Source organism: Mesoplodon bidens, assembly GCF_964165515.1.
Source record: "Mesoplodon bidens genome assembly, chromosome: 19".
NCBI classification, from domain to species: Eukaryota; Metazoa; Chordata; class Mammalia; order Artiodactyla; family Ziphiidae; genus Mesoplodon; species Mesoplodon bidens.
In genome coordinates, this window is record NC_138179.1 from 13,184,969 (window position 1) to 13,210,061 (window position 25,093).

The window sequence follows — 25,093 nt, forward strand, 5'->3', positions numbered from 1 at the left end:
TGTTTTTAATAGGTGAGAAATAAAGTGTATTAGACGTTTATAGATAAAGGATAATTTCCCTCTGACAATTCTTGAAGAATCTACGCATTTAAGATAACTTGCCTATCTCTGGCAATTCAAAGTTAATTTTTTTTTAAAACACTTGCTGGTTCAACGAATTTTGTTGGGGCTCTGATTGAATGCAAGGATAGCCCCGAGTCATGTAAAATGTGAATCTGCTGCAGGGCCTGCTCCCCACGCCCCCAAACACCTCTAAACTTCACACAAGTTACTGTAATCCCTACTTGGTACAGTTGCCAGGCTTGGCAAAACCAAAACCCACATGGGGCACCCAGTTAAATTATAATCACCTGGGGAATTCTTTAAAAAAACAACACTGATGCCTGGGCCACACCCCACACCGACGGAATCAGAACCTCTGGGGACTGGGCCCAGTTATCAGAATTTTAAAAGCTTCTCCATTTAAAATGTGTCCCAAGTACTGCAGGGAACACCTCCTGAAAGTCATTTGCTTACCTGAAATTCAGATTTCACTGGGCATCCTGTATACTATCTAGCAGCCCCACCGCTGAGAGAGAAAAGCAGAACCCTCCGCCGGAAAACAAAGGAAGGAGAAAACACAGGAAGAGAGCAGTTCTGCCCCACCTGGACCAGTCAGTCCAGCTCTGGAACCTGCTCAGAGGCTGTGGGGCTGGGACCCCTCCGGCATCTGCCTCCCTCAGGCTAAAAAGCTACAGGCTCTTAAAAAGCCAATCTGATACATTCTGGCTGAAGTGAGAAGGTTGGATTTCACATGGGGCGTGTGTTAAGTGGAACTCAGTCTCATTTTACAGCCAGCCCGTCCCAGAGACCAGGTCCCGGGGGGCCTTCCCGACTAGCGCCTCCCGCGGGGAGTGCGCTCCCGTGGCGCCCCCTGCAGGCTGACAGCTTCTTCCACCGCTTTCCCCTTGGCGGAGATTCCTTCCCACATTGTGACTTTATTAACTCAGGCCTCTGCGGCCTCCCCTGGAATTCCACATCAGGGTGGCTAAACAGCACATCAACCGTTACACATAAAATGCTCATCCCTGGGGCGAGTCCCCCACAGACCAGGATCCGGATCCGGCTGGCCTCTCCGCAGGATGCCTCCCCATATAAAACCCAGACCAAAGCCACCTCGTGATTCATCATCTTTCCTGTCCTTTAACTCATGCCATTCCTTCCTACTAGCAAATTCTCAAGAGACCCACTCCTCGTGCCTTCGTTCCACCGCTGCTTCTGCTCAGACCCCTGGGGGGCCCAAGGAGACCAGTGTCCTTCGGGGGTTGAGAGACTCCCAGGAGACTGACCCCTGCCCTCATCTTCCTGGTGTGGGCAGCCCCAAAGTCCTGGATCAGACCAATGCAGCCCCATGATTTGCTGCAGGCAACAAATCCCATGCCTACCTACGCTTAGAAAGAAATCACGAAATCCAACAAAAGCAAACGTTGACTGGAATGGGATGAAGATCAGTCCTGGCCATAGCCCTGCTCTGTGAGCGGGAACACACTCGAGGCCCTAGGTCCCCTCTTCACCCTCTCCTGCCCTCGCTCCTTTGCATACACCCCTCCCCAAGATGCCCAAGCTTTCCTGCTCACACTAGAAGTGCTGAAGGAAACAAGAAACTGCGGGGGGGGGGGAAATAAGACCATACATTGTTTATATGTATTTGGATTAAGGAAACAATTCACAAGCCATACAAAACTGAGACACATTGGAAAACTCAAAGGAAAGTACCGTATCTACTCCCAGACACCTAGAACAAAACATCACATGAAAGATCCAGAGGGTGAGTTTCCACCATGTGTCACCAGGATGGAAGACTAAGGTTTCCCTGCAACTTCCACAACTGTCTCTCCCACCAGCACAGCGTTTGTTCCCGCAGCTGAGACCCGAGTACAGGTGTGTTTCTAAAGGCTGGAACACGGGGCCCTCACCACCCAACTGAGCCAAGCCCAGAGCCTGGATTCTGAAAATCCAAACCCAAGGCCATCACCAGGGACAGGTAAGCAAGGCCCACTTCTAGCCCGAGGGAGCTGTCGAAAGGGTCCATCCATGTCCTCTCTTAAAAGGCATCCACGGGAAAGGATGCTGACAGGGACCTGAGCGTGCTCCCGCCCGAAAATCGTGTCTTTGGTTGCCCAACGCCAACACGTGCCTGAGACTGTCCCCAGCCTCCTTCCCCTTTCTTTTAACCCTTCATGTACACCCAGGTGAACGCTGCTTATTTTTCACTGTCTTAAAAAACAAAAAAAGACAGAGAGGGAGAGGTAGGTGAGCAGGGATGGAGAAGTTTGCAGGGAACTCTCAAAACGCCAAGAATTCTCAGGATGAAGGTCGCCCCTCCAGCTCCTCCACAAACCTGAGTCCTTGGGACACACTGTGCACAAGCCTCACACGGGCTGCCGGCTTGGCGGGGGGGCTCGTGAGGGGCCCCTACACGTTGCCCCCATACGCTCCTTCTTCCTCTCCGAGCTCAAGCACCTGGCCTGAAAGGTGGCCGAAGAGGTTGGTGAGGCATTTGAACTCCTGGAAAAGATCGTAATTTTGCTCCCACTCCCAGGGGGAAACAGGGATGCGGTGGAAGAGCCTGTCTCACTGGAGTACTTTTTAATCCTGGTCCCCAGAGGTAGAATCATTTTATCCAGTATCTGAAACACAAGCTTCTAGCTCTCATCACTACAGTAACTCCTGACCGCCGCCCTCGCCCCCGCCCACCTCGGGGACCCTCTGCCCCTCGCAAAGGGACCACAAAGTGCAAGGACGGCTCACAGCGCAGATGGCGCCCGCGGCCACGGCCCACGCTCACCCCTTGCTGTGCACATGGCCTCCCCACATACACACCGGTACACGTTACACCACCGTGGCCAGAGACACATTTACAGTGTGCGTGGGAGCCCGGCCTGGGCCGCATCCTCAGGCAGGATCGGGCCCTTAATCCTGGGGTCCAGGGGCCCCGAGGCCGCTCTGCAGCCCCTCGTCTCAGTGTTTGATCTCGAGGATGGAGGGATTGTGGTCCAGGATGGCAAGGATAATCTTGTCCATGTACTGCCTCAGCCGGAAGTTGATCTCCTCCTGCTCTTTTAGGGCTTCCATGAGCTGAAGGGAACGAGAAAGAGAGGTGAGAGGCCGGGCCGGGGCTGGGGTGCGGGCAGTGCCCCAAGACCAGCCTCAGCACTCGGAGCCAGGGCACGCGTCTAGGGCGTCACACCCAGGGAGGGTTAAATACGAAGAGGCCCAGGCCACACCCCCAGAGAGTCTCATATCACTGGCCCATGGAGGAGTCCAGGTATGGGTGATTTTCTGATAAAGGTAGAGAACACTGGCCAGAGGCATTTATAATCAGGAGTGACATCCAAAGTCCTTAAGACTGCCAGCTGTTTCCTCTGCCTGGAATGTCCCTCTCACCACCCTCCGGCCCTGCCATTGTCCTTCTCCAGGTCGACTCCTGCCGTGTCCTTTAGGCTGTAACTGAAATGCTGCCTCTGCCCGCAGGCTGGAGGCTGGTGCCCGGCTCACATGGGAGCTCCTTGAGGCCCAGGGGCCAGATCTTAGCTGTGTGTCCCAAGCACAGGGTAAGGGATCAGTGACTCACGATTCGTGTTGAAATCTAATCTGGGAATTTCGGAGGCCTGATCTTTCATAAGCACACCCCAGTGGGGCAGAAAGAGTGGGCTTTGCAGCTAGAGACCTGGGTCCCTCTCCCTCCGTAAGCTGGGTGATCTTGTGTCCTGATCTCCCGATCTGTGACAGGCAGGTGTTCAGAGAGCCTTCGAGTTCTCAGAAGATTAAGTGAAGACATACTGCAAGCAGGTGCCCAAGAAATGCCAGCGTCCTTCCCCTCTTGACTTGGGGGAGGGGTCGTCTAGCCTCCCCTGGATTATAAGTTGATGAAATCAACTGGCCATTTCGGCACGTTCCTGGCAGAGCGAAGACTCAAAACTCTGTTCTGCTCCCAAACCCATGCTCCTCCCACCACGTACAGGAAATCAGAGAGGATTTAACTCCACCCGCAGCCTCCTTGCCTCACCACTCTACCCTGTCACTCGGGGTCACTGCAGATGGGGACGTCGAGGGGCCAGGCCCTGGGCAGCCCGAGGCTTGTCATCGAGACAGGTGAGATGGGGCAGGACTCGCAGATGCGGAGCCAGGCTCCACGGCAAGAGCCGGTGGGCACATTACCTCATCACGAGAGGCTGTGTCTATTTCCGCAGCCAGCGACTGGGCTTTGGTCTGGGTGGCAAAGAGGTTCTTCGCTTCGTAGAGGCTGAGGCTCAAGATCTGCCCGTTCAAGTCGTCATTCTGATCCCGCAGCTTATGATTCTCCTGGGGAGGGGGACAAAGGCAATACCAGCTCCCACCGGAACCCACTTCTCCGCATCCACTGTGCCCTGACTGCCACCAGCACCCTCTCCACCCCTTGGGCACGTGACATGGCCCGTTCAGGGCACCCACAGATGACGTGGCGTCTGCCACGCTTGAGGGGGATGAGGGTTGGGTCCTGGGAGGTCCTGGGGGTCTGAGGAGGAGTTAACAGCCCTGCTCAGGGAGCCAAGTCTCCAGACAGGGGCATGGCTCCAGGCCACCCCTTCCTCCCTGGAGGTGGGTGAGCCAGAAGAGGGGCCCCGAAGGCCCTGTGTGAGGACACCGCCCACCCAGTGGCTCCTTCTCCAACACTGGCCCTTGGTGAGGAGAAGTGATGCTCTGGATCTCTGGGCTGGCAGGTCAGCTCATCTCCGTGGCTCCTCCTGCAGCCGGGCTCAGGAATCCCGCTCTTGGGAGTTCTTTCCAGGGGCACCCTCGCTCCTGAGTACAGCAGGCCCAGCACTGTCCTGCCCAGACCCTGGTGACCAGCCATGCACTCTAGCTTTTGCCTAAAGGTTCCTAACTGCTCACACTTGGGGCCTAGGGCGCCCCCTCGTGGCTGAGAAGGGCTGGGGTTTAGGATTGCTGTGGGAGCAGAACCTCCAGCACCTCTGCTTCTGGGGGTCGGGGGGTGGTCAACTCAGAGTTCCTGGGTGCAGGCTTCCCGCACCATCACGCCCTCGCTGGGTCACTGCCCTATCCTGATCCCGCTTCCCCCACCCCCAACTGGTCTCCAATCATGGGAGTGCTTCTGGAAACCATCTGAAATGGAATCCTGGGCGCGGGGTCTGCTCCCGGGAGAACCCAATGCAGCGAGGCACTACTGGGTGGCTGGGTAGAGTCACCTCCCACACCCCATGCGCCCAGGACAGAAGACTGGTGTCTGCTTCTTTTCACGGATGCTGAGCAGAGCCCCTGGGATTTCCAACTGCCTTGGCTGAGCTGTGAGACGGGGACCAGCAGCCCTGACGAGGGTGTCGGGAAGAGCAGGCAGTTTCGTCGGGGAAGGGGGCGCTACGGCTCTCGGCCCCTCACAGGAGACCCACGCGGAGGGGGCTTGGACACCTTATCCCGTGGGTCAGAGGCTCCCAGGGCCCACCTGCTTGAGCCGCTTGACCTCATGCTCCAGCTCCACCTCTCGGGCCCTGGCATTGAACTCGCCCAGGCCGGAGGACGAGCCGCGGCCCCTGCCCGGCCGCTCACAGTCCAGCTTGTACATCTGCAGGTGCTCCAACTCCTTGCGCAAGTCCTCGATGAGCTGCGGGGGCAAGAGGCTGGTTGGCGGGAACAGGGGCGCGGGGCATGCGGGAGTGGGGGGAGCCCTGGCACCTGCCGGCCCGGGACCCACCTCCTGCGTCGCCTCCCGCTCCTTCTGGAACTCAAGGCGGTTCTGCCGCAGCTTGTCCATCATGCGCTTGTAAAGGTCCATCTCATCCTTGAGCCGCAGGCTGGTGTCCTCCAGCCGGTCGGACATGCGCTGCCGCTCCTGGAGCCGGGGAGACCGGGGCAGGGGGAGAGTTCCCAGGGGGCCCGCTGTGCCCCAGGGGCTTTGCTGGGGGCCGGGGCAGCCACCTCAACAAATGGGCCATCAGATCAGCCCTTGGACAGAGCCCTCCGAGGCACGGATTGAAGAAATGGCCAGATCTCCTAGGAGTCTAGAGACACAGCTAGAAAAATCTCAGGTCTTTGAAGCCCTTCAATGATGCCAGATGGACCCGAATAAGAAGGTAAGACGCCCTGGACTTCCCTGGTGGCGCATTGGTTAAGAATCCGCCTACCAATGCAGGGGACACGGGTTCGAGCCCTGGTCTGGGAAGATCCCACATGCCGTGGAGCAACTAAGCCTGTGAGCCACAACTACTGAAGTCTGTGAGCCTAGAGCCCGTGCTGCACAAGAGAGGCCACCGCAATGAGAAGCTGGCGCACCACAAGGAAGAGCAGCCCCTGCTCGCTGCAACTACAGAAAGCCCGTGCGCGGCAACAAAGACCCAATGCGGCCAAAAATAAATAAATAAATAGAATTTAAAAAAAAGAAGGTAAGACCCCAAACAGAAGCTAACCTCTTTCTTTTTTTTATTTTCCCCCATAATACAAGGAAATAGACATTGACTACAGAAAATCTGGAAAATAAGAAATATGGAAAAATGAATGATTATTCACGTTTGATGCCTTTTTTTTTTTTTTTTTTTTAGGTAGAGCAATTTTATTAGAATTTCAGAAACTAGAAACTAAAGGCCTCCGATGGCCAGCGCAGCAGGCTCTCTGTGGATTTGGCTCAAGATCCAAGTCTGAGCGATGCCTGGACCTGCTGCTTACCTCATCCAGCTTCTCTGTTTGTGACTTCAGCCGAGTCACTGTCGTTCTAAGCTCGGTATTTTCTTCCTCTAATTGCTGCACCCTGGGGAGAGGAGAAGGACAAGAATGTAAAAAATGGAGATTCCCTTACAATTTGAGTTTGCAGCAATTCTCCGCTCCCTGGAGGGTACATACCAGAAATGAGAGAGAGAGAGAGAGAGAGAGAGAGAGAGAGAGAGAGAGAGAAAGAGAATATGAATAATTGTTCCAAATGGTAATATGGCTTTGAGCTTCCTGTCATCCAAGGCAAAATGGTAAAGACCCTGAGTTATTATTATTTTTGGATAAAAGAAAACACTTGTTTGTGAATGAATAAGAAGATAAGGTTCTTTCTGCATACTGCTTAGGGCCTGAAACCCCGCCGGGGTTGGGGAGGGGGTAGGCAGTGGTATTCTTCTGCTAATGGAGAGAGTCCTCCTGTGGCATCTGGGGCAGGGCCCTCCTGTTAGGATTCACCACTGGAAGGTGACCTTCTCCCCCGCATCTCCCCCAGGGCTCTGCCCTCCAAGTGCTCACTGCAGCTGCCTCTGACGCCCATGGGCAGTGGTTCCTCTGGGTTAATGTTCACCAGGGACTGTCCAGGTCAGTTTTCAGTGACCTGAGAAGAGGGGTAGGTGAGTTGGGCCGTTGGCCAGTGGCACCAGGACAGTGCAGGGCCACTTCTGGTAGGGCATTCCCACTCCTTCCCACTGTCATGTCCTCCTTCCTTCGTGGAGAGAGGGCTTCCTGGCCCCCACTGCCCTCTGGGCTCCCCAGGAGAAGCCCCTGGGCCAGGGCCTAAGGGGAATTCAGACTGCCACCCCCCACCCCCACCCCCGACAAGGCCACCTCTCTTGAGGCACAAAGCACACTGCAGACTCTGGGAGCGCTGCCTGCAGCGTCTGTGGGAACAGCGTCCCCTGGAGTTGGACAGGGGCATGGGTTAGGGGACAGTGCTCGGCCTCGGCCTTGGTCCGCACTCCCACGGTCTTCTTCCACCACCTGTGTCCCAGCCACCTCTCCCGGGCCAACCAACTGGCCGGCTGTCAGAAGCAGGCAGAGAACGTGATGCTTAATGAGGTACCTGCCTCATTAAGAAACAGATGCAAAACAGCAGCTTCTAGAACACCCGTGGAAACTTAAGATGAAGCCCTGGTTGATAAAGGGGACAAAGCTGGTCTCAGGCACCGGGGAGTTGGGAGGTCTCACCCAGCTGCACCGGGGTCTGGCTCACCAAGTTCCTTTGGGCCTGCTTGACCTCAGCAGGCAGGGGACCACCTGCCTGCCAGCTGTGAGGTACAAGGAGGGAGCCCACCTCCCAACCCACCCTCCACCCTGGCTGGACCTGTCAGACTCCGGGGGCTCAGCTCAGAGACCGGGGCCACAGGGGGCCTGAGAAGAGCAGGGGCAGCCATCCTCTCTGCCAGGGGCCCAGGGGGCCTCCCTGGCCTGTGTCGGGGGAGGGCCTTGGCATCATCAGAGCCCTCACCTGTGTGCAGTGTTCTGACGTGCATCAGCCAACCTGCCTTCCTGGTCACTCTCCAGGGAGGGCTGACAGATGGATACTGAGGCCCAGAGAGTGACCGAGTATGTCCAACGTCATGGAGCTAACGGGTGACCAAGCCAGACTCCCAGGTCCGTCCTCCTCTCTCTGCCTGCCGCAGGTTCCAACAGCCATATCTGAGGCCCAGGAGCAGCCCTGCTTATCCTTGGTCCCTGGGGCCTGGGGTCAGTGTGCCCAAGTGTTCAGGGTCGGGAAGAATCTGACAGCAGGGGGCGCTCCAAGCCTGGACATCAGACCCAGTACAGGACTCAGGGCAAGACCACTGTGGGTTTTTTTTTTTAACCTATTCTTCTATTGATAGACAAGCGTTTTTTCCAGTTGTACCTACTAGGAACATTCTTTTACCTGCTTCCTAGAGAACACATCCATGTGTTCAAGTATCAAGAGTAGATTTACAGAAGGCTTCCCCTTGGGGCTCAGTTTTCCCATCCATACAATGGGAACGGCGCCCGCCCACAGGGCGAGAGCTGGGTGTGAGGGCGCATCAGAGGGCGGAGGGCACTGGGCCATCCGGCGGGCCCACCTGGTGTTCAGCAGCTCGATCTCCGTGCTGCGCTCCCGTTCCAGCTTGCTGTAGGCCTCACGGTGGCGCCGAGCCTCCTCCTCCAGGGCCTGCTCGGCCGTGGTCTCCTGATCCTTCACCATCTCCTCCAGTTCGTGCACCCTGAGGAGAGGGGCAAGGACTCCAGTGCAGGGCAAGCTCTCGTGGCCGGACTCTCCTCCCCCCGACCCAGGCTGCGACCACTGGGAGCCCCGGACCCCAAGACCCTGACACCCCGACTGTGGGCTGGCAGCTTTGCTGACAGATGAACAAGGGACCCCACGGCATCTAAGGAGAGGCGTGCCAGCCACATCCGCCGCCCGAGCCGGGAGGGGGCAGCCCTGGCAGTTGAAGGGGTTCTCCCAGGGCGGGCACAGAGGGGTGGCCTCGCCACAGTGGTTCAAACAGCCCTCAGGCCTCACCTACTCTTTTTGCTCCCTTCTTTCCTAGCTGGTCCCCCTCTGATCAATAGCTCAGCTCACTGGGCACCCTGACTGCAAAGATAGGCACATCCTGGCTGGTGGTGAGCCTGCCAGAGCCGGGTAAGGCCAGGCCCCCCTGTGGACATCGTAACCCCACTACTGGCGGCCTAGCTGGTATATCAGTCTGGGGCACCTTTCACTGGCAACAGTCCCTCCATGGAGCTGAACTTCTGGGGTGTACAAGAGGACTCATCTTTGGGCGCTACAAGGTTGAGGACCAGACCCTGGACGGGGATCAGTTTACCAAGTTTTATGCCATCCTGTGAGGACTACACCATACACGCACCACCGCACTGAGTCACGGTCAGTGGGCCTGCTGGATGGAGGGCGCAGCAATGCCTGGACCCTTCCCCACCGGTGGCAGGCGTGAACCCCCAACTCGCACCAGCCTCTCCCTCTGCAGAGCTTCTCCCCCAGAAGGGAGGTCAGGCTCTCATCGTTGTGGGACAGAGAGAGACAGGAAATGGATCCCAATTCCTCCCTTTCACCCGAGCTGGGGCTGCAGAACTGGGGGGCCGAGGTCAAGCTCTGCCCGTCTCCCTGTCCCCAAAGACCTGTCCTCCTGGGCACCCAGCGTGGGCAGGGCCCACAGCCAGGGGCTGACGTATCACAGACCCTCAGAGCTAGAAGGACCTGCAGGTTACCCACCCCACCTCACGCCGCCCAGCTTCTCCTGGGGGCTCAGTAACACGGACCACCCTCCATGCCCGCGTCTCAGCCAAGGCCGGGCCTGACCTGTGCACCAGCTGTGTGTTCTCCTGCTTCAGCTTGCTCTTCAGGTCCCCGTTGGTCAGGCTGTCATTCTCCAGCTCTGTCACCTTTTTTTCCAGAAAACTCACCTACCGTAGGGGGGCAGGGGTGGGGCGGAGGAAACCTTTAAGTCCACAGGACTGAGAACCTAACGATGGCGGGACTGACGGCTAGGACCCCCGCGTGACTGTGTGAGTGAAGAGTCGTGCTGGGTGGGGCCGGGGGTGGATGTGCCCGTGTGATCGGGGTCACCTATCCCCGACTCCTGGGCAGGGACAGGGTCTCCCAAGTCCCCAGACAGCCGCCAGGAGCCCCTCCCCCACCCCAGGGGGCATGCCCATGTCGCGTCCCTGCCGGCCCGCCCAGGCCCACCTTCTCAGTGATGTCGTTGTCACAGGAGTCGATGCTGTCCCGGAACAGGTCCTCGGTGCTGCCATTGCTGCTGCTGAAGTTGCTGCTGTGCATGAGCTGCCTGCACACGGTGGGGGGAGGCGTGTCTGGCTGCAGGGGCCCTGGGGAGACTGGGGCCCAGACTCAGGCTTGGGCGGGGGGAGCACCCGGGACCCCAGGGAGGGTGCCCTCAGCCAGTTGGGGGAGAAGAGTGGCCTGACTTCTGAACCCAAGAGATCGTCCTGCTCTGAGGACGGCAGGCGGGGCTCCTGAGCCCCGGCAGACATGGCCAACCCATCAGAGCCCTTTCCCGCTGCGTCAGTACGCTGTGCACACCGGTGTTCCAGCCGGCAGCTGCCACAGACCAGAGCTGGTGGAGGAGCCCCCCACCCCTGGCCCCTTCCACCTGGAAAACCGCCCCGTGCAGGCAGCCTGGCACCACAGCCCCGGCAGAGGGCCTGGGCCCCCTGACACCACACAGCCGGCTCCCGCTATATCTCTGGGGACCCAGGTGGTGGGCAGGGGGAGGGAGACCCACCCAGGCTTTGCAGGACGGGAGGACGGTGGGTCGGTGGGTGGGACGGGAAACGGGCACTGCTGTCCAGGTAACTCTTGCCTGAGGCAGAACCCAGCCGCTTCCCCCTCCCGGCCAGCAGCCAGGGTCTCAGCCAAGGGACTGTCCCACCCCAGCTCCTGGACACTTGCTGGCAGCTCCCAGAGCCCTGGGTGTGGAACTGGGGCGAGTCTGCAGGAGAGCGGGAGCGGGACCCTGGCAGGCCCAGGAGGTCAGCTGTGCAGGACTTAACCTGGAGCAGAGGGACCAGCTCCGGCGGGGACACTCACGCCCCATCTCTGCCAGCGGGAAGCCCAGGGCTTCTGCTGGTAGAGCTGCCAGCTCCGGAGCCCAGGGAAAGGCACCGGGCAGCCGTGAGGGCGGCTGTGTCTCTCAGGGCACCCCTGGTGTGCCTGCCTGAGGCGGGGGCAACGGAGGGCTTGGAGAGGCCGCCCGCTGCCAGAGGGGCAGAAGGGACGAGGGATGGGGCTGGCGAGGAGGCCGGCCCCACGTCCTCGCAAGCGGAGCTTCCTCTGCCTGCACCGCCGGGGACGCCTCGGCCCCCTCTGCACATGCAGACGCACGCAGGGCACTGGCTGGGTCTCGGCTGCTGGCACAGAGTCGGCCACCCTGGCAGCAGGAGCACAGTGAAAGGGGACCGCGTTCAACCCGCACTACCCTGAGGGAGGCCTTACCGTCCAAAGGCTGTGCTAGAGATCTTCCGGTTGGGGCTAGAGACAGAGAGGGGTCGGGGGAGAGAGGGGGAGAGAGGGGGAGAGACGGGGAGAGAGGGGGAGAGAGAGGAGCGGATGGTTGAACAGAGGCCTTTAGCCCACTCCCTCCTCTGCTCCGGCTGCAAGAGATCAAAGCGCGGGCGAGGCTTTTTCCTGCCCTCACTCATCAGCTTGGCCCTGAGAAAGCAGCCCCCGATCACCTGCCAGGACTGAGCGGAGCCGCCTTCCCCGCTGCTTCCCCCTCTGGTCCCCACCCCACCCCACCCGCCCCTATGCTGGGCCCCAGGGCCTCACCTGTTGGCCTTCAGGTTTTTCAGTCGGGCTTCCAAATCATTGAGCAGGTTGATTTTCTTGCAGCACTGAGAGCAGTAAACATCCAGCAATTCGCTGTTGTACGCGTGCCGCGTCTTCCTAGGGGTCTGCCCCGCGCTGGGTCACGAGAGGGAAAGCAATCACCTTCTGACCTGCTGTCCGGTCTGGTGCCCTGCCCCGTCCTGCCGAGCTTATTACTAGATTCTCCAAAACGTGTGTGTGTGTGTGTGTGTGTGAAGGGGGAGGGCCGGGTGGAGAGCGGAAGTACAGCCATAGATCTCCCTCCTCCAGCGCTCTCAAAGAGGGGAAGCCAATGAGTTGTACCCATTTCACAGAGAAGGCAACTGAGAGCTAAGGTCAGAGTAATGACTCAGCTGCGCGGAAAGGTATCAATACGCCACTTGCAGCCTTCGGCCTTCCAGGTTGGTTGTGTTTCTTCCTCAAGACAGAAGGAAGGAGGAATTCCAGACCCCCAATCAGGGTGCAAAGGCAGCACCGCCCCCCGGCCCCCCCCCCCACTACAGGAGCAGGGCCCAGTTAGCTCACGACTCCGCCAGCTGAACCCCCGCTAGGATGAGGCTGGACTGGTTCTGCCACTTTTCCTGGACCCCAAATGCCACTCCAGACCAAGGGGCCACCTGGAGGACACCGACGACCCCAGGTCCGAGTAGACGTTGGTCCTGGTCTCGTCGTCGGGGCAGGGGCTGCTGGGGGCACAGTCCACGTCATCCGCCTCCCCGTAGTCTTCAAACTGCTCCTCGTTGCTGATGAGTGAGGTGGTGGAGTGTGTGGAGAGGTCCGACGTGGTCACGGAAGGAGTGTGGCCCAGGGACCTGAGTGTAAGACAAGGGTCGGCTGTGAATGAGGCGCCACCACAGCCTGCGGGGCCCAAACTGGCCACACCTTCCAGGAGGTCCACGGGCGCCAAGATACCAGGAGCCTGATGAAGCCTGTACTTCCTGACCTGGTAAGCGCACTCTAGGGACCTTATCCTAAGGGAAACACCTCACCACAGAAAAGGTTTCCGCACGAGAGATGTTCAAACCGATGCTGCCCTAGAGCAGCCAAACACTGCTTACACCTTAATGGTGTATGGACAGCTACACTGAATTAGCTGTTAAATTATACTATATATCAGTAAATGAAATGTTCACATAAATTATGGACCCTCAAATCATTGTGGATAGGTTTGTAAAAAATACTGGCAGTAATGTGGAAAAATTAAAAGCGAAAGTTTTTTTTTTTTTTTTTTTTGAAGAACGTACTGAAAATTAAAACTAAAAACTAAACAGGGCCTCCCTGGTGGCGCAGTGGTTGAGAGTCCGCCTGCCGATGCAGGGGATACGGGTTCGTGCCCCGGTCTGGGAGGATCCCATATGCCGCGGAGCGGCTGGGCCCGTGAGCCATGGCCGTTGGGCCTGCGCATCCGGAGCCTGTGCTCCGCAACGGGAGAGGCCACAACAGTGAGAGGCCCGCATACCGCAAAAAGAAAAAGAAAAAAAAAAAAAAAAAAAACTAAACAAAAAAATTATTTTGAAGTTTTAAAAATTAGAACTAAAAATTAAACTAAAAGTTAGATATAAAATTTTAGACATAGTAAGTCTAAGCATATAAAGGGTCTACACAGAAGAAGGTAAAGCAGGAAATAAAAATATTTAAATGGTAAGAGGTCCTGGGTTTGGGTGGTGGGACCACGAGTAAAGTAAGTTATTTGCCCTTCATTCTCACTTTTCCTCCCTTTTTCAAGTCCTGTGTAAGTGCTTATGCTCCAACAATGAATGAGGTTTAAAAATAAACAACAATGAGCACACTGTAGGCAGGATGCTTCTCCTAGTCCACAGAGCGGATTTCTAGTCCAAAGAAGCCTAATGCCACAGAACACAGGTCAGAGACCCCAGGCCTCTCACGGGTGACCCAGTGTGGCCTGGGACAGAGTCAGTGCCTGGCTGAACCCTGTCTACAACCTAAGAACAAAGAAGTGCAACTAACTCATCACCTGCCAAAACATATCTTCCCTTGAGTCGTTGTGCAGCAGTTTCTGTGTATCCTTACTCATAAACTGGGATCTCTCCAACCTACTGATAAGCCTGTGCACTCAAAGAGTGGGAAACAGTGATTTTAAAACTGCCCCAGAGGAACCCTGGTTTCCATCTAAGAATCACAGCGTTAATGACAGGGCGCTGAAGATCAAGTCGCTGGGTATCTCCACCTTATTTTATTTATTCACTTATTTATCTGTCCTTGGGCTCCTTAGCACCTCGGGTTGAATTAGTCACATTCCTCACTTCTTTCTCCTGTAAATTTTACTAAATCTCTCGGCACCTGCTGCTGGCTGCCTCCTGGGGCCATGACTGGCCCCAGATAACAACCGGAATGATCAGGTGGCAGATGATTAGCCATACGACCAGCTGTCCTTGGGCTGGCTGGTCACCAGTGCAGCGGATGGACCGCCCCCCGGAAGCAACACGGATGAACAGCTCCAAAGGGCCCCTCCTCGACACTGTGATTCCCAGAGACCCTTGGGTTTGCGAACCCCTGCACTGAGGAAATATACTAGGTTGAAACATATGAACTTGCCTTTTTCTTGAAGGTCGAACATGATTAAAAATTGACAATTTCATATGGTAAGACTGATACCGGAAGCCCTCTCCTCCCTCTCCAAATCTCCGGCCGTGACCATCACCTTCTCCCAACAAGTGGAGCTCCAGGCAGTTTTAACTCACTTGTCCTCTGGAAGGAACAGGCCCCCCAGCCCTGCATCCTTCTCCTCGGCGGGAATCCCGACCGCCAGGCTCCGGGTGCTCTCCGTGGGGCCGTCCATGTCCGACTCCTGGGGGCCCTCGGGCGGGGCCAGCGTCATGGCCTCGTCCTCATCCACAGGAAAGAAGCCGGACTCCCTGGGGAGGAGCTCGCCATCAGCAAAGGTGGGGTCTGGCACCTCGCTGCCCTGGGGAAGACAGAGGGGGGCAGCGCGAGTGAGCCTGGCTCCCCGAGGCTCAGCACTGCTCCTCAGAGCGCAAGGATGCCAGCAGGGCCGGGGAAGCCCGGGGAAGCCAGGAAGCCCGGGGAAGCCGGGCAGCCCAGACACTGAAACCTCGGGTGTGAGACCCTGGCAGATGATTCACCTCGGGGACCTCTCGTGCAAGGCCAGTGAGGGGTGGGAACCTCCGGGACAGCCTTCCATGGAGAAGGGCCACAGCCAGGCCAGCTGCATCATCCAGGGCACCTGAGCTGCTTGGCAGGGTCCCCAACACAAAGTCTGCACAGGAAGCCAAGTGACTCCGAGAAGGCTTCTTAGTGATTAAAAAGACACAGCCCCAATGACAATGACTCTGACGACCTAGCAGAGTTTGATGCGGTGTGATACAGGGACTGCCCAGCATGGGGTCTGCCCCCCACGGTTCTGGGCATGTCAAATAGCATCTCTGAACCTCAGTTCTGGCCTCTGTAAGTTGAGAATGGCGATGGAACCTTACAGAGGGATTGCTGTGTCACAGTAGGACCTCAGCGGTTAAGTCTAGGCCTCAGATCTGCCCCGGTCCTGTCACAGCCAAGCTGGGGAGCAAGAATTCTAGGTCTTCCAAGTCTGAGCTTTGGACTGGTCCTCGGTGCCTAGCACCCTGCCCGGCAATGTCAGCGCACCATAAAGATTTGCCCAAACCTTTTGCTAAAACCATCTTACAGGAGAAGAGCTCTGGCTTTATTCAGAGTGTACCTAGTCCGAGAGGCAGATCTCTACAGACCACTTCTCGGGGCTGCTTTGCCCCTGAGGAGGTAGGAACCTTGGAGGTGACAGCCTCTACCTGCTCCCACTGGAGATGTCAACGATTCCCCAGGTCCTTCAGCGTGCTCCTTAGCTAGGGCTGGCAGGGCCCCCGTTAAAGGTGCGTCCTCCAGCCCCAGGACCACAAGAAGAGTAACAGTAACAAGGGCTGTGAAAAGCCTCGGGGCATCTCAGACAAGAACAGGATCAGGGACATCCAAGGAAGGTGGTCAGCGAGCGGCTTGGCTGTGCCCGCTCAGACGTGTGCAGCTGTCCAGGGGGTCTGTCCCCACCAAGACACACGCCAGCGCTAAGAATAGATGGCACTTAATGAGCTTGGCTCCTGCCTGTGCCATGACTCGGGCTGAGCACCAGATGGACCAATAAAGCTGGCATCAGGCAGCCAGGAGCCTCTGACTGTGGAGGCCGAGGGGCTGTGTAATTAAACTCCCCCGGAGTGTTCACGCGGCCCTTTGCACCTACGTGTCACTAATCAATCCCACACAGCTCCCAACCTTATCAAATCTTGTGTCCTAAGCGAGCTCTTGTCTGCAAGCCCAAAGCTGTCCCAGTAGAAAGAAAGGGAAACCAACATTTACAGAACCACCACCGAGTTCCGGAAACGGAGCTAGGAGTTAATAATATATTACCCCATTTGGGCTTCATGGCCCTTCAGGACAGGGATTCCCATCCCTATTTTTTTTTTTTTTTAACAGCACCATGACACCCCCCTGTGTATAACATTAAATATTCCCCTGACAAGGACAGCTTACATCATTACTATTTAATCATTCTGTGCTCCATATCATATATTGTGGATACTCTTCATCTTTTTTTTTTTTTACATCTTTTTCTTTTTTTCTTTTTTTTTTTTTTGCGGTATGTGGGCCTCTCACTGCCGCGGCCTCTCCCGTTGCGGAGCACAGGCTCCGGACGCGCAGGCTCAGCGGCCATGGCTCACGGGCCCAGCCGCTCCGCGGCATTTGGGATCCTCCCAGACCGGGGCACAAACCCGTATCCCCTGCATCAGCAGGCGGACTCTCAACCACTGCGCCACCAGGGAGGCCCTTTTTTTACATCTTTATTGGAGTATAATTGCTTTACAATGGTGTGTTAGTTTCTGCTTTATATCCCATCCTTATTTTACGAACGAGGAAGTCAAGGCTCAGAGAGTAACCTGTTGGAAGTCCACCGGCCGGTAGGCAGAGGGGCCCACCTGCCTCTGGCCACCGCTCGCTTGGTTCCATTTATCGCTGATGCAACCCACGCTTCACGGATTTTTCAAACCCCATGGGGACCATGAGGAGAGACGCATCACAGGAACACATTACTAATTACGAAGCCCAGGCACTCTGCCTAATGCTGCGACTTCCACATGCCGCCCCCTTCCGGCCCCCAGCAGGGAGTGGTCCGGGCTAGTGTGTGGTCACCCGGAGAGAGGCCCTCCGTGGAGAGCTGGGGCTCGTGGAGAAGCAAGGCGTGTGTTCTGTTCCTCCACCTGCAGCTTTTCACCCTCCCAGACACATGGCAGGGGAAAGGCAGCACTGGCTGGGAGTCCCTGCTCTGTGGCTCACAAGGGGGCTTGGTCACTTTGCAAGTGGGTGTTTCTTCTCGTCTTCACAGCCCTGAAAGGTGGGTCTCCTTCCCCCTCTGTGTAGGGAGGTGAAGTGACTTGCTTGGGGCCGCGTGGGAGTCAGTGGCGGGGCTGGGACTGGACTGTGAGTCACCAACGCCCATGCTTTCCCCCTGGAACCGCGTCAGCAGGGGCCCGCAAGAGGCTGCCGCCCACCCTGCCCCCAGAAGGCAGGCGGGGGGCCAAGTGGAGCCCAGCACCTGTGATTAAGCATCTGGCTTGGCTTCTGGCCAACTCATGTCTGCCTCACTGGACACTGAGATACGGAGGCCACGTTTCTGCCAAGCACTCTGTTCCCAACACCCAACCCATGGTACACAGGTGGGGACCAACCCCCTCACCTGAGGTCCCACGGCGACATACCCATAACTCCTGACACCTGGCCCAAGGCCCTGCCGGGGGTGCAAAGAGCGGTCTTGGGTGGCCTGTCTCAGCCACAGCAGGGGCGGCAGGAGGGGTCAGACACCCCACAGGGGTCCCTCCCTCCCAACTAGACCAACCCCTCCTGGGCATATCTTTACCCTCTGACTAAGCAGAGTCCACACCTGTCCGGCCCTTCACACTTGACAAAGCATCCTGTCTGTCTCCCACACACACCGTTCAGCTCTCACAGCAGCCCTGGGAGGGCTCCGGGGAGTGTACAGGGCAGGATGAAGGATTCATCTTCTCCATCTGACACTCAGGGAAGATGAGACTCGGAGAGGGAGGGGACTGCCTGGAACTTCCCAGCTACAGAGGGACCTGAGACCTGGAGCCAGCCTCCAGACGTGCCGAGTCCCAGCCCCTCACCCACCCCGACACCCCCATCTGCTACACACGTGTGCACACGCTCTCGACACGCCAGCCTTTTCCCTTAAAAAACAGCGGCTGCTCTCCCTACGTCAACCTCTTCATTCAAGCCACAACTGGTTGCCCAAGGCAAGTGGAAATTTTAACTACAACTTCAAAACCATTTCTAGACGGTCCTCCAACTTACGATGGCTATGGCTCGACCTACGATTTTTTTGACTTTACAATGGAGTGAAAGTGATAGGCATTCCGTAGAAACTGTACTTCAAAGTTGGAATTTTGCTCTTTTCCCGGGCTAGCGATGTGTGGTCTGACGCTCTCCTGATGCTGGGCGGCCGCAGCTCCCCGCCAGCCACCCGATCACGGGGGTCAACCACTGATATGCTTACAACCATTGTTTTTCACTTTTGGTACAGCGTTCAATCAATTACATGAGCTATCCAACACTTAACTTAAAAATAGGCTTTGTGCTGGGTGATTTTGTTTAAGGTATTCTAGGCGAAGTTAGGATGTTTGGTAGGTTAGGTGTATTAAATGCAGTTTCCACTTATCTATACAACGGCGTTACATCCCACTAAAATCTGTAGTTTCCCCACCCCCCATATAAATAATATAAAGACAGCTATAAGAAAAGTAACTAACTGTATACCTTGGTTAGTCTGGGATGGTACCAGTTTGGCTTTGTTCCTGGACAAAAGTGGCCCTGTCACCCGTGCTCCTTCCTGGGGGCTTGGGTCCCAGCCCAGCTTCCACTCTCCCTGGCCCTCCAGGGAAGGGCTGAGTGTAGCACTGGGTGGGGTGGGGAGGCAGCGCTGCTGAGGTTGGGGGACAGCCTGCTCTGATCCCAGACAGCTCAGGAAGGGAGGCAAGCAGGGATGGCCGCTGGAAGGTGCTGGAAGGCAACCCCTCATCCCACCTGGAGCCATCATTCCCTGGCTGGGAGAACCAAAGTCACATCAGAAACCCTTCTGAGCCAGTTTCTTTTATATTTTTTAGATAAAGTTACAGAGGAAGAGGAATAACTCATCCATAATAAAAGTACCGTCCTCACGGGGTTTCCAGAAGGCCTGGGAAGATGCTGCACCTGAAAGCAGGGGCTTCCTGAGGCCCAGGTACCCTCCAGTCAGGGCCCTGGGCTGGTCGGGGTCCCCATGGAGCCCCTGTGTCACAGGTGCTTCCGTGAAGAGGAAGAACTCTGGGCAATGTGCAAGAGCTAAACAGTAATCTGCCTGGACGTGGTGAGGCAGATTCTCCTGTTGCTCCAGGATTCCAGAGTTCCCAGACAAACCCCAGGCCGATTCCGACAGCAGGAAACTGGGCTGTGGCAGCCCCGGGATGGAGCTGGGGGAAGGTGGGGGGAGGAGGAGGACATCGCTCCACGGGGCACCGCCTGCTCGTGGGCACTTCTCGGCCGAGCCCCGAGAGCTGCCGGCACGCCCCAGGCCACCTCCCTCCGTGGCGGCAGCGAGCTCCTCGGGCGCCAGAGGACACCTGGTGGTCCCGGATCCTAGGCCTGCTGTGGAGGGGTGGCAGGATCGGGGGTGGGGGGTAATGGGATTTCACAGAAAAGGGGGGGGTGTCTGATTTTTTGGGGGGGCCTTTAGGGAAGGGACAGTGTCCTCAGCAGGTAGCTCCAGGCAACATCTGTGGGTGACTCATGTCCCCAGGGCTCTGTTCCTCAGGACCCAGAGCCAGTCCTGCACATGGAGCTCCCTGTCCTGCCAGGGCCACACGGGCGTGGCTGGCATATGTCCAGCGCACTCCAGGTCACCTGGAGGGGCCCCAGGACACCGCTGTGAGCCGGGCTGGGTGACGGTGCTGCTCTGGAGCCTGGCAGACTAGGTTTTTAGTCCTGGCTGGCCTGGCCACTCACAAGCAGTGTGACCTTAGGCAAGTGATCTCTGAGCTCCTGACTCCTTACCTACAGAATGGGGATGGTCACCCCTACCTCAGAGGCTACTCTAAGGACCACACGTGACAATTTTCACAGGCACCAAAGAGCTGGCAGCTGTGGAAGCATTCAATCCTGATCCGGCCTCCTTCGGGGCTGCGTGTTGCAGAAGCCGAGCTGCCCCTGCAGCCCATGGGTCCCTGGCTAGTCAGCTGGTGAGATCCCGGACAGACAGGAGGCCAGGAGGCAGGTCATCCTCAAGAGGGTTTCTGGAGAGTTCTGAGGCCCAAGGCTGGGCAAACATGCTCCAGCCAGCCGCTCCGGCAGGGCAGGTCTGCGGCACCAGGGTTCTCCAGCCCCCCACCCATGTCTCTGGCTAGGGCTGGATGCCGCCGGCCCGGGCTGGAAGTGGGAGCCTGGAGGCACAAAGCCTGCCTGTGGGGCCGCCTTCTCCAGCCTCAGGAGCAGCCTTCACCCGCCAGCAGGCCCCAAAGTCACGTCTTCCTCTGTAGCAAGTCGGCACGAGCTGAATTCAACAGCTGGTGAGAAGGCCAAGCATCAGTAACCGTGGGGCCCTTCCAGGCCTCAGAGGGGCCAACAACGCCCCACTGGCCACACCCTCGGAGGGGGTGCAGCAGGGCCCAGACTCGACTGCTTCCTTTGGTCCTCCCACTACCCCACCTGGCCCATTTTCCTGGCAGCTGACTCCAGGTGACCTCATTTCCACATTCTCAGGGAGAGGGAAGCCCCTAAAGGGGTAAACATGAGGACTTCTACATCTGAACCCCACAGCCAGCGTCACAGGGAGCACGGGGCAGGTGGTCAGCAACTGGGCCCAAGCTGCACTGCTGATGGTCAGCTGGCAAGAGCCCGGCGCCGGAAGCCTGAGGCCTGGGCGCTGATCCCCGCTTGGTCGCTGGTTGGCTGTGACCCAGCTGTTGGATTTCTGAGCCTCATCTAAAAACAGGGATGGAAATACCTACCTGCCAAGATTGCCCTGGAGAATAATAATGCCTCACACCTCATGGATGCTTGGAAACACGGCAGAGAGCGGGGGGCGGAGTGGCGTTAGAAGCAAAAGCTCTGCAGGTGGACTGACCGGTTCAAATCCTGGTCAGTCCACCTGTACTGCGCTACCAGCTCTGCGCTCTTAGGTTTACTGAACTTCAGTGCCTCAGTTTCCCCATCTATGGAATGGGGTTAACTATTAGCATTAAATGAGTTGGTACATATTCTAAGCAGCAAGTGCTCAAACCTGAGCTATTATTATCTTCATTGTATTGAGAAAAGACAGCCAGGGGTGCATGCCGGCCTAGTGGTCTCTCTCCAGCCCCCGGGATCCTATCCCTCCAACCCCGGTGGCACATGCTGTGAAGGTAGGCTGGGTGCAGCTTCTGGAAGCCAGACACCCCGTGGTGCAAAGCCGGCCCTCCAAACAGGCCACGTGCCTCTTTTCTCCCCACCAGGGCTGTCTTCTGCCCACTGTCTTGGAAGGTCTCTCTGTGCATTAATTATACCCTTTATTAAGCGTTAGGATGAGATGCCGCCTGGGCGAGGGAGTCCGCGAGGCTCCCCGGCTCCGGCTCTCCACCCCCAGCCCTGGCAATGGTTCTGCTCCCCAGGCAGTAATGTGGAGCCAAAGAACAGCTCCATGGGGACAGGGCTGGGTAAAAACAGCTCGCGCGGGCACATCCCAGCTTCCCGTGCTGCCAGGCACCAGCGGGCACACATGGAACCCCACTGCAGGGAAGGTATGGGGGGAGGGATGGACACAAACTAAGCCCAGGCACGGGGAGAGGCCAGCCTGCCGCCTGGCGAGGCTGATCAGGCTTCAGGGGACTGGGGGTGTGGGCAGTCAAAGCCCTCATCCACCCTCCCAGCCAGCCAACAGCCCAGGAACAGTGATAGGCCCGGTCAGGGTCTCGCTGCATCTTTCCCCAGGTAGCAGACGATTCAGGTTAAGGAGCTAACTTGTTGGTGCCAATGCCCCAGGTGCACAGGGAGGGGATGGGGTTACCTGGGCCAGGATCCACTACACACCACTGTGGCTCAGCAGCTCTCATCAAGCAGAGATGGTGGCAGTAGAGGTGAGCAGCAAGGCAGGCTGTCCCCAACTCCCGTCCTGAAGCCAGGCCTTGCTCTGCAGGCGGCTGGTGCTCATCAGTGGCTCATAGGAGACTTTTCAGCAGAGGGTCGCCCGGGCGCCAGTCAAGGGGTGAGGGTGGGAATAAGAGGGATTTAGGGGTCCACATAGAGGGGCTGGTGCCTCAGCCTTGCCTTCTGAACAAAAGCAACCTTGACTCAGATACGAGGCCTCAGCTTGCCCACAACAGGGCCAAGGGCAAACCTGGGAGCACCAGGTCACCAAACTATTAGAGGTTATCACCCGTCTCAGCCAGCCCTGGGGACTGACCTCACACTGTGAGATCAAAGCTCTGCAGCCCAAACTTCCCATTCTGATGGGGAGGCCAAGGTCAGGCAAACAGATTGCCCCCCGCAAGGCTAGAGCAGAATCCCCTCTAGTTAAGCTCCCTCCCAGGGGTGGGGCACCCAGAGCAGCTTTCAGGCTGTCTCCTCCCAGCCAGGGGCTCCAGGATCCACCTCCTGAACCCTCACTTCAGGGAGAGCACCACCGGCAGCTGAAGACCACCCCTGACTGGGTTCCTACCCAGGACTGGATCTCAGTGTAGACGCCCCAGCAGCTACACTACTTTTATCATAAAGTAGACCCACAGATCCCAGGAGGGGGACAACAGTGACAACAGGATTTCCTCAGGAGCTTATTATTAGTCTCAAGTGGGAAATACTAAGAGGGTTTGATTCTCCCATCACCCCCTGGAGGGAGGTACTAAACCAGCCCATTTTGCAGATGGGGAGACTGAGGCTCTCGGGCAAACTTGGTTCAGTCCAGGATCTGGCCTCCACCAGCTGTGGAGCCTCAAGCTGGTAATGAACGGAAGAGAAAGTCATGCTCGTGTTTCTCAAGAACTCCCATTTACATAAAGCCAAGGTGGTCAGATGAGTCTGTCTGCTGTTGCACACACCACCACCACCACCACCACCACCACCACAACGACGGAAGGGGTGTGGAAGGGGCGTGGAAGCCCACACTGTCTTTTTTCAGTGTTTTAACTGCAACTCCTCAACTGTCTCTCTGCCTGATCTCCACACCCTCCCCGTAGCACACACGCTGCTGCTAAGGTGGCGCCCCAGGAGTGCAAGGGAAAAGAGGGCATGACGTAGCTCCCAGAAAAACTGTAGAAATGAGGGATGCTGGATCGACCCCTGGCAGCCAAACGAAGGCCAGAGGTGGGCGAATCCCCTGCAGGGCAGCAGAACAGAGGGGCTGGAAGTCTTAAGGGTTGGGGCGAGATTCTGAGGCAGATCCTGGCAGCGACCACCCAGGCACTGGCCAGGGGTCTTCTGTCCGGCTGACCTGAATGTCCAGTCTGCCCTAAAGGCTGTGGGGTCTCGCTGAACTGGCACCAGAGCTGGAGACCACTCCATGTCCATTCAGACCTTCTAACCAGCTCCCCGGGGTCCAAGTTCACCCACCACCCTTCGGATCAGGAGGAGCTTCCCAGGGGCCTGCTGACAATGAGAGGAGGGCTGCCCGAGCTCGCTGCCGGAGTGCAATGCTCACTGAGAATGAATCAGCTGGAGTTTTGGCTCTGTGCGTCCAAGGAGGGACAACCTGCGGGCCTAAGTGGCACTCGAGTCCCAGGGGTGTGGGAAGGGCCAACAAGATCTGCTTTCCAAGCCCATTAGGCAACGGGTCAGACCCTGGACCCCACTGGAAATGCTGCTCACACCGGGGCCATAGCCCCACCCAGGAGACACTCTGAGCCCTCTATCCCCACTTCTGTTCCAATAACACATTTGAGCACGTCAAAAGGTATCAGTTAAAAAATAAAAATAAAAATGTGTTGCTAAAAATCTAATGGAGAAGAAAATGGAAGAGGAGAATACTTAAGTCATCCAAAAGGATTCAGGAAAAGGGAGAAAAGGAGAATCAAAGATCAGATTGGAAAAAACAAAAAGACGCATAATAAAGAGCTCAACCATATCAGTAATTCATTAAATGAAAATTGAATAAACCATCCTATTAAAAGAGAAATATTGTCACACTAGATTAAAAAAAACTACACGCCATTTACCAGAGACACAATTTAAGCATAAGGACACACATAGGTGGGAAGTAAAAGAATGAAAAAAGAGGGCTTCCCTGGTGGCGCAAGTGGTTGAGAGTCCGCCTGCTGATGCAGGGGACGTGGGTTCGTGCCCCGGTCCGGGAAGATCCCGCATGCTGCGGAGCGGCTGTGCCCGTGAGCCATGGCCGCTGAGTCTGCGCGTCTGGAGCCTGTGCTCCCCAACGGGAGAGGCCACAACAGTGAGAAGCCCGCGTACCGCAAAAAAAAAAAAAAAAAAAAAAAAAAAAAAAACAACGAAAAAAGATACACCACGCAAACACCAACTAGAAGTTGGAGGGGCTATATTAATATCAGACAAGAGATAGACATTAAAAAAATGATAAAAATCAATTTAACAAGATGTAACAGTCCTAAGCATTTATGCATCTAATAACGTGGTTTCAAAATATACAGAGCAAAACTTAACTCATCTCTCTCAGTAAATGATAAAGCACACAAGATAATTAGAAGGGAGTCAGAAGATGTGAACACAAGCTTGACAGGACACACATGTAACATGACACCCAACAGCTGTAGAATAAAACCATTAGATCCAAGGTTGATGAGCGTTTGGATACTTGCACAATGCCAAAGAATCACCCTACAGATCACTGCAACCCCCTGACCCCACCCCCAGTACCACCACCATGGAGAAAACAGGCTACTGTCATTTTACTGCAGTGATCAAACCTGGCACCGCTAATTAGGACCAATCACACACTGGTCTCCTGATGTGTTCCATTATGAAGGACACAGCATCACCTATCATAGAGTCTTTACAAAA

The 25,093-nt window shown here is 56.6% G+C and overlaps 1 protein-coding gene across 3 annotated transcripts in view; it reads right to left on the reverse strand.

The window, feature by feature from the left end:
* Positions 1–1,661: 1,661 nt before the first annotated feature.
* The window catches only part of RAB11FIP4 (RAB11 family interacting protein 4), a gene marked incomplete at its 5' end in the record, with an annotated part of 118,064 nt that continues 94,632 nt past the window's right edge, over positions 1,662–25,093 (reverse strand). For 2 of the 3 annotated variants that reach the window (XM_081218069.1, XM_081218070.1), the window contains 12 exons: positions 1,662–3,117; positions 4,201–4,344; positions 5,483–5,641; positions 5,732–5,869; positions 6,700–6,781; positions 8,805–8,945; positions 10,040–10,143; positions 10,427–10,526; positions 11,693–11,728; positions 12,026–12,160; positions 12,682–12,876; positions 14,767–14,990. In XM_081218069.1, coding sequence (XP_081074195.1) covers positions 3,001–3,117; positions 4,201–4,344; positions 5,483–5,641; positions 5,732–5,869; positions 6,700–6,781; positions 8,805–8,945; positions 10,040–10,143; positions 10,427–10,526; positions 11,693–11,728; positions 12,026–12,160; positions 12,682–12,876; positions 14,767–14,990 — 1,575 coding nt within the window. In that variant the 3' untranslated portion in view covers positions 1,662–3,000. The remainder of the gene's footprint in view (positions 3,118–4,200; positions 4,345–5,482; positions 5,642–5,731; positions 5,870–6,699; positions 6,782–8,804; positions 8,946–10,039; positions 10,144–10,426; positions 10,527–11,692; positions 11,729–12,025; positions 12,161–12,681; positions 12,877–14,766; positions 14,991–25,093) is intronic. The other variant, XM_081218071.1, reaches the window with a different exon arrangement.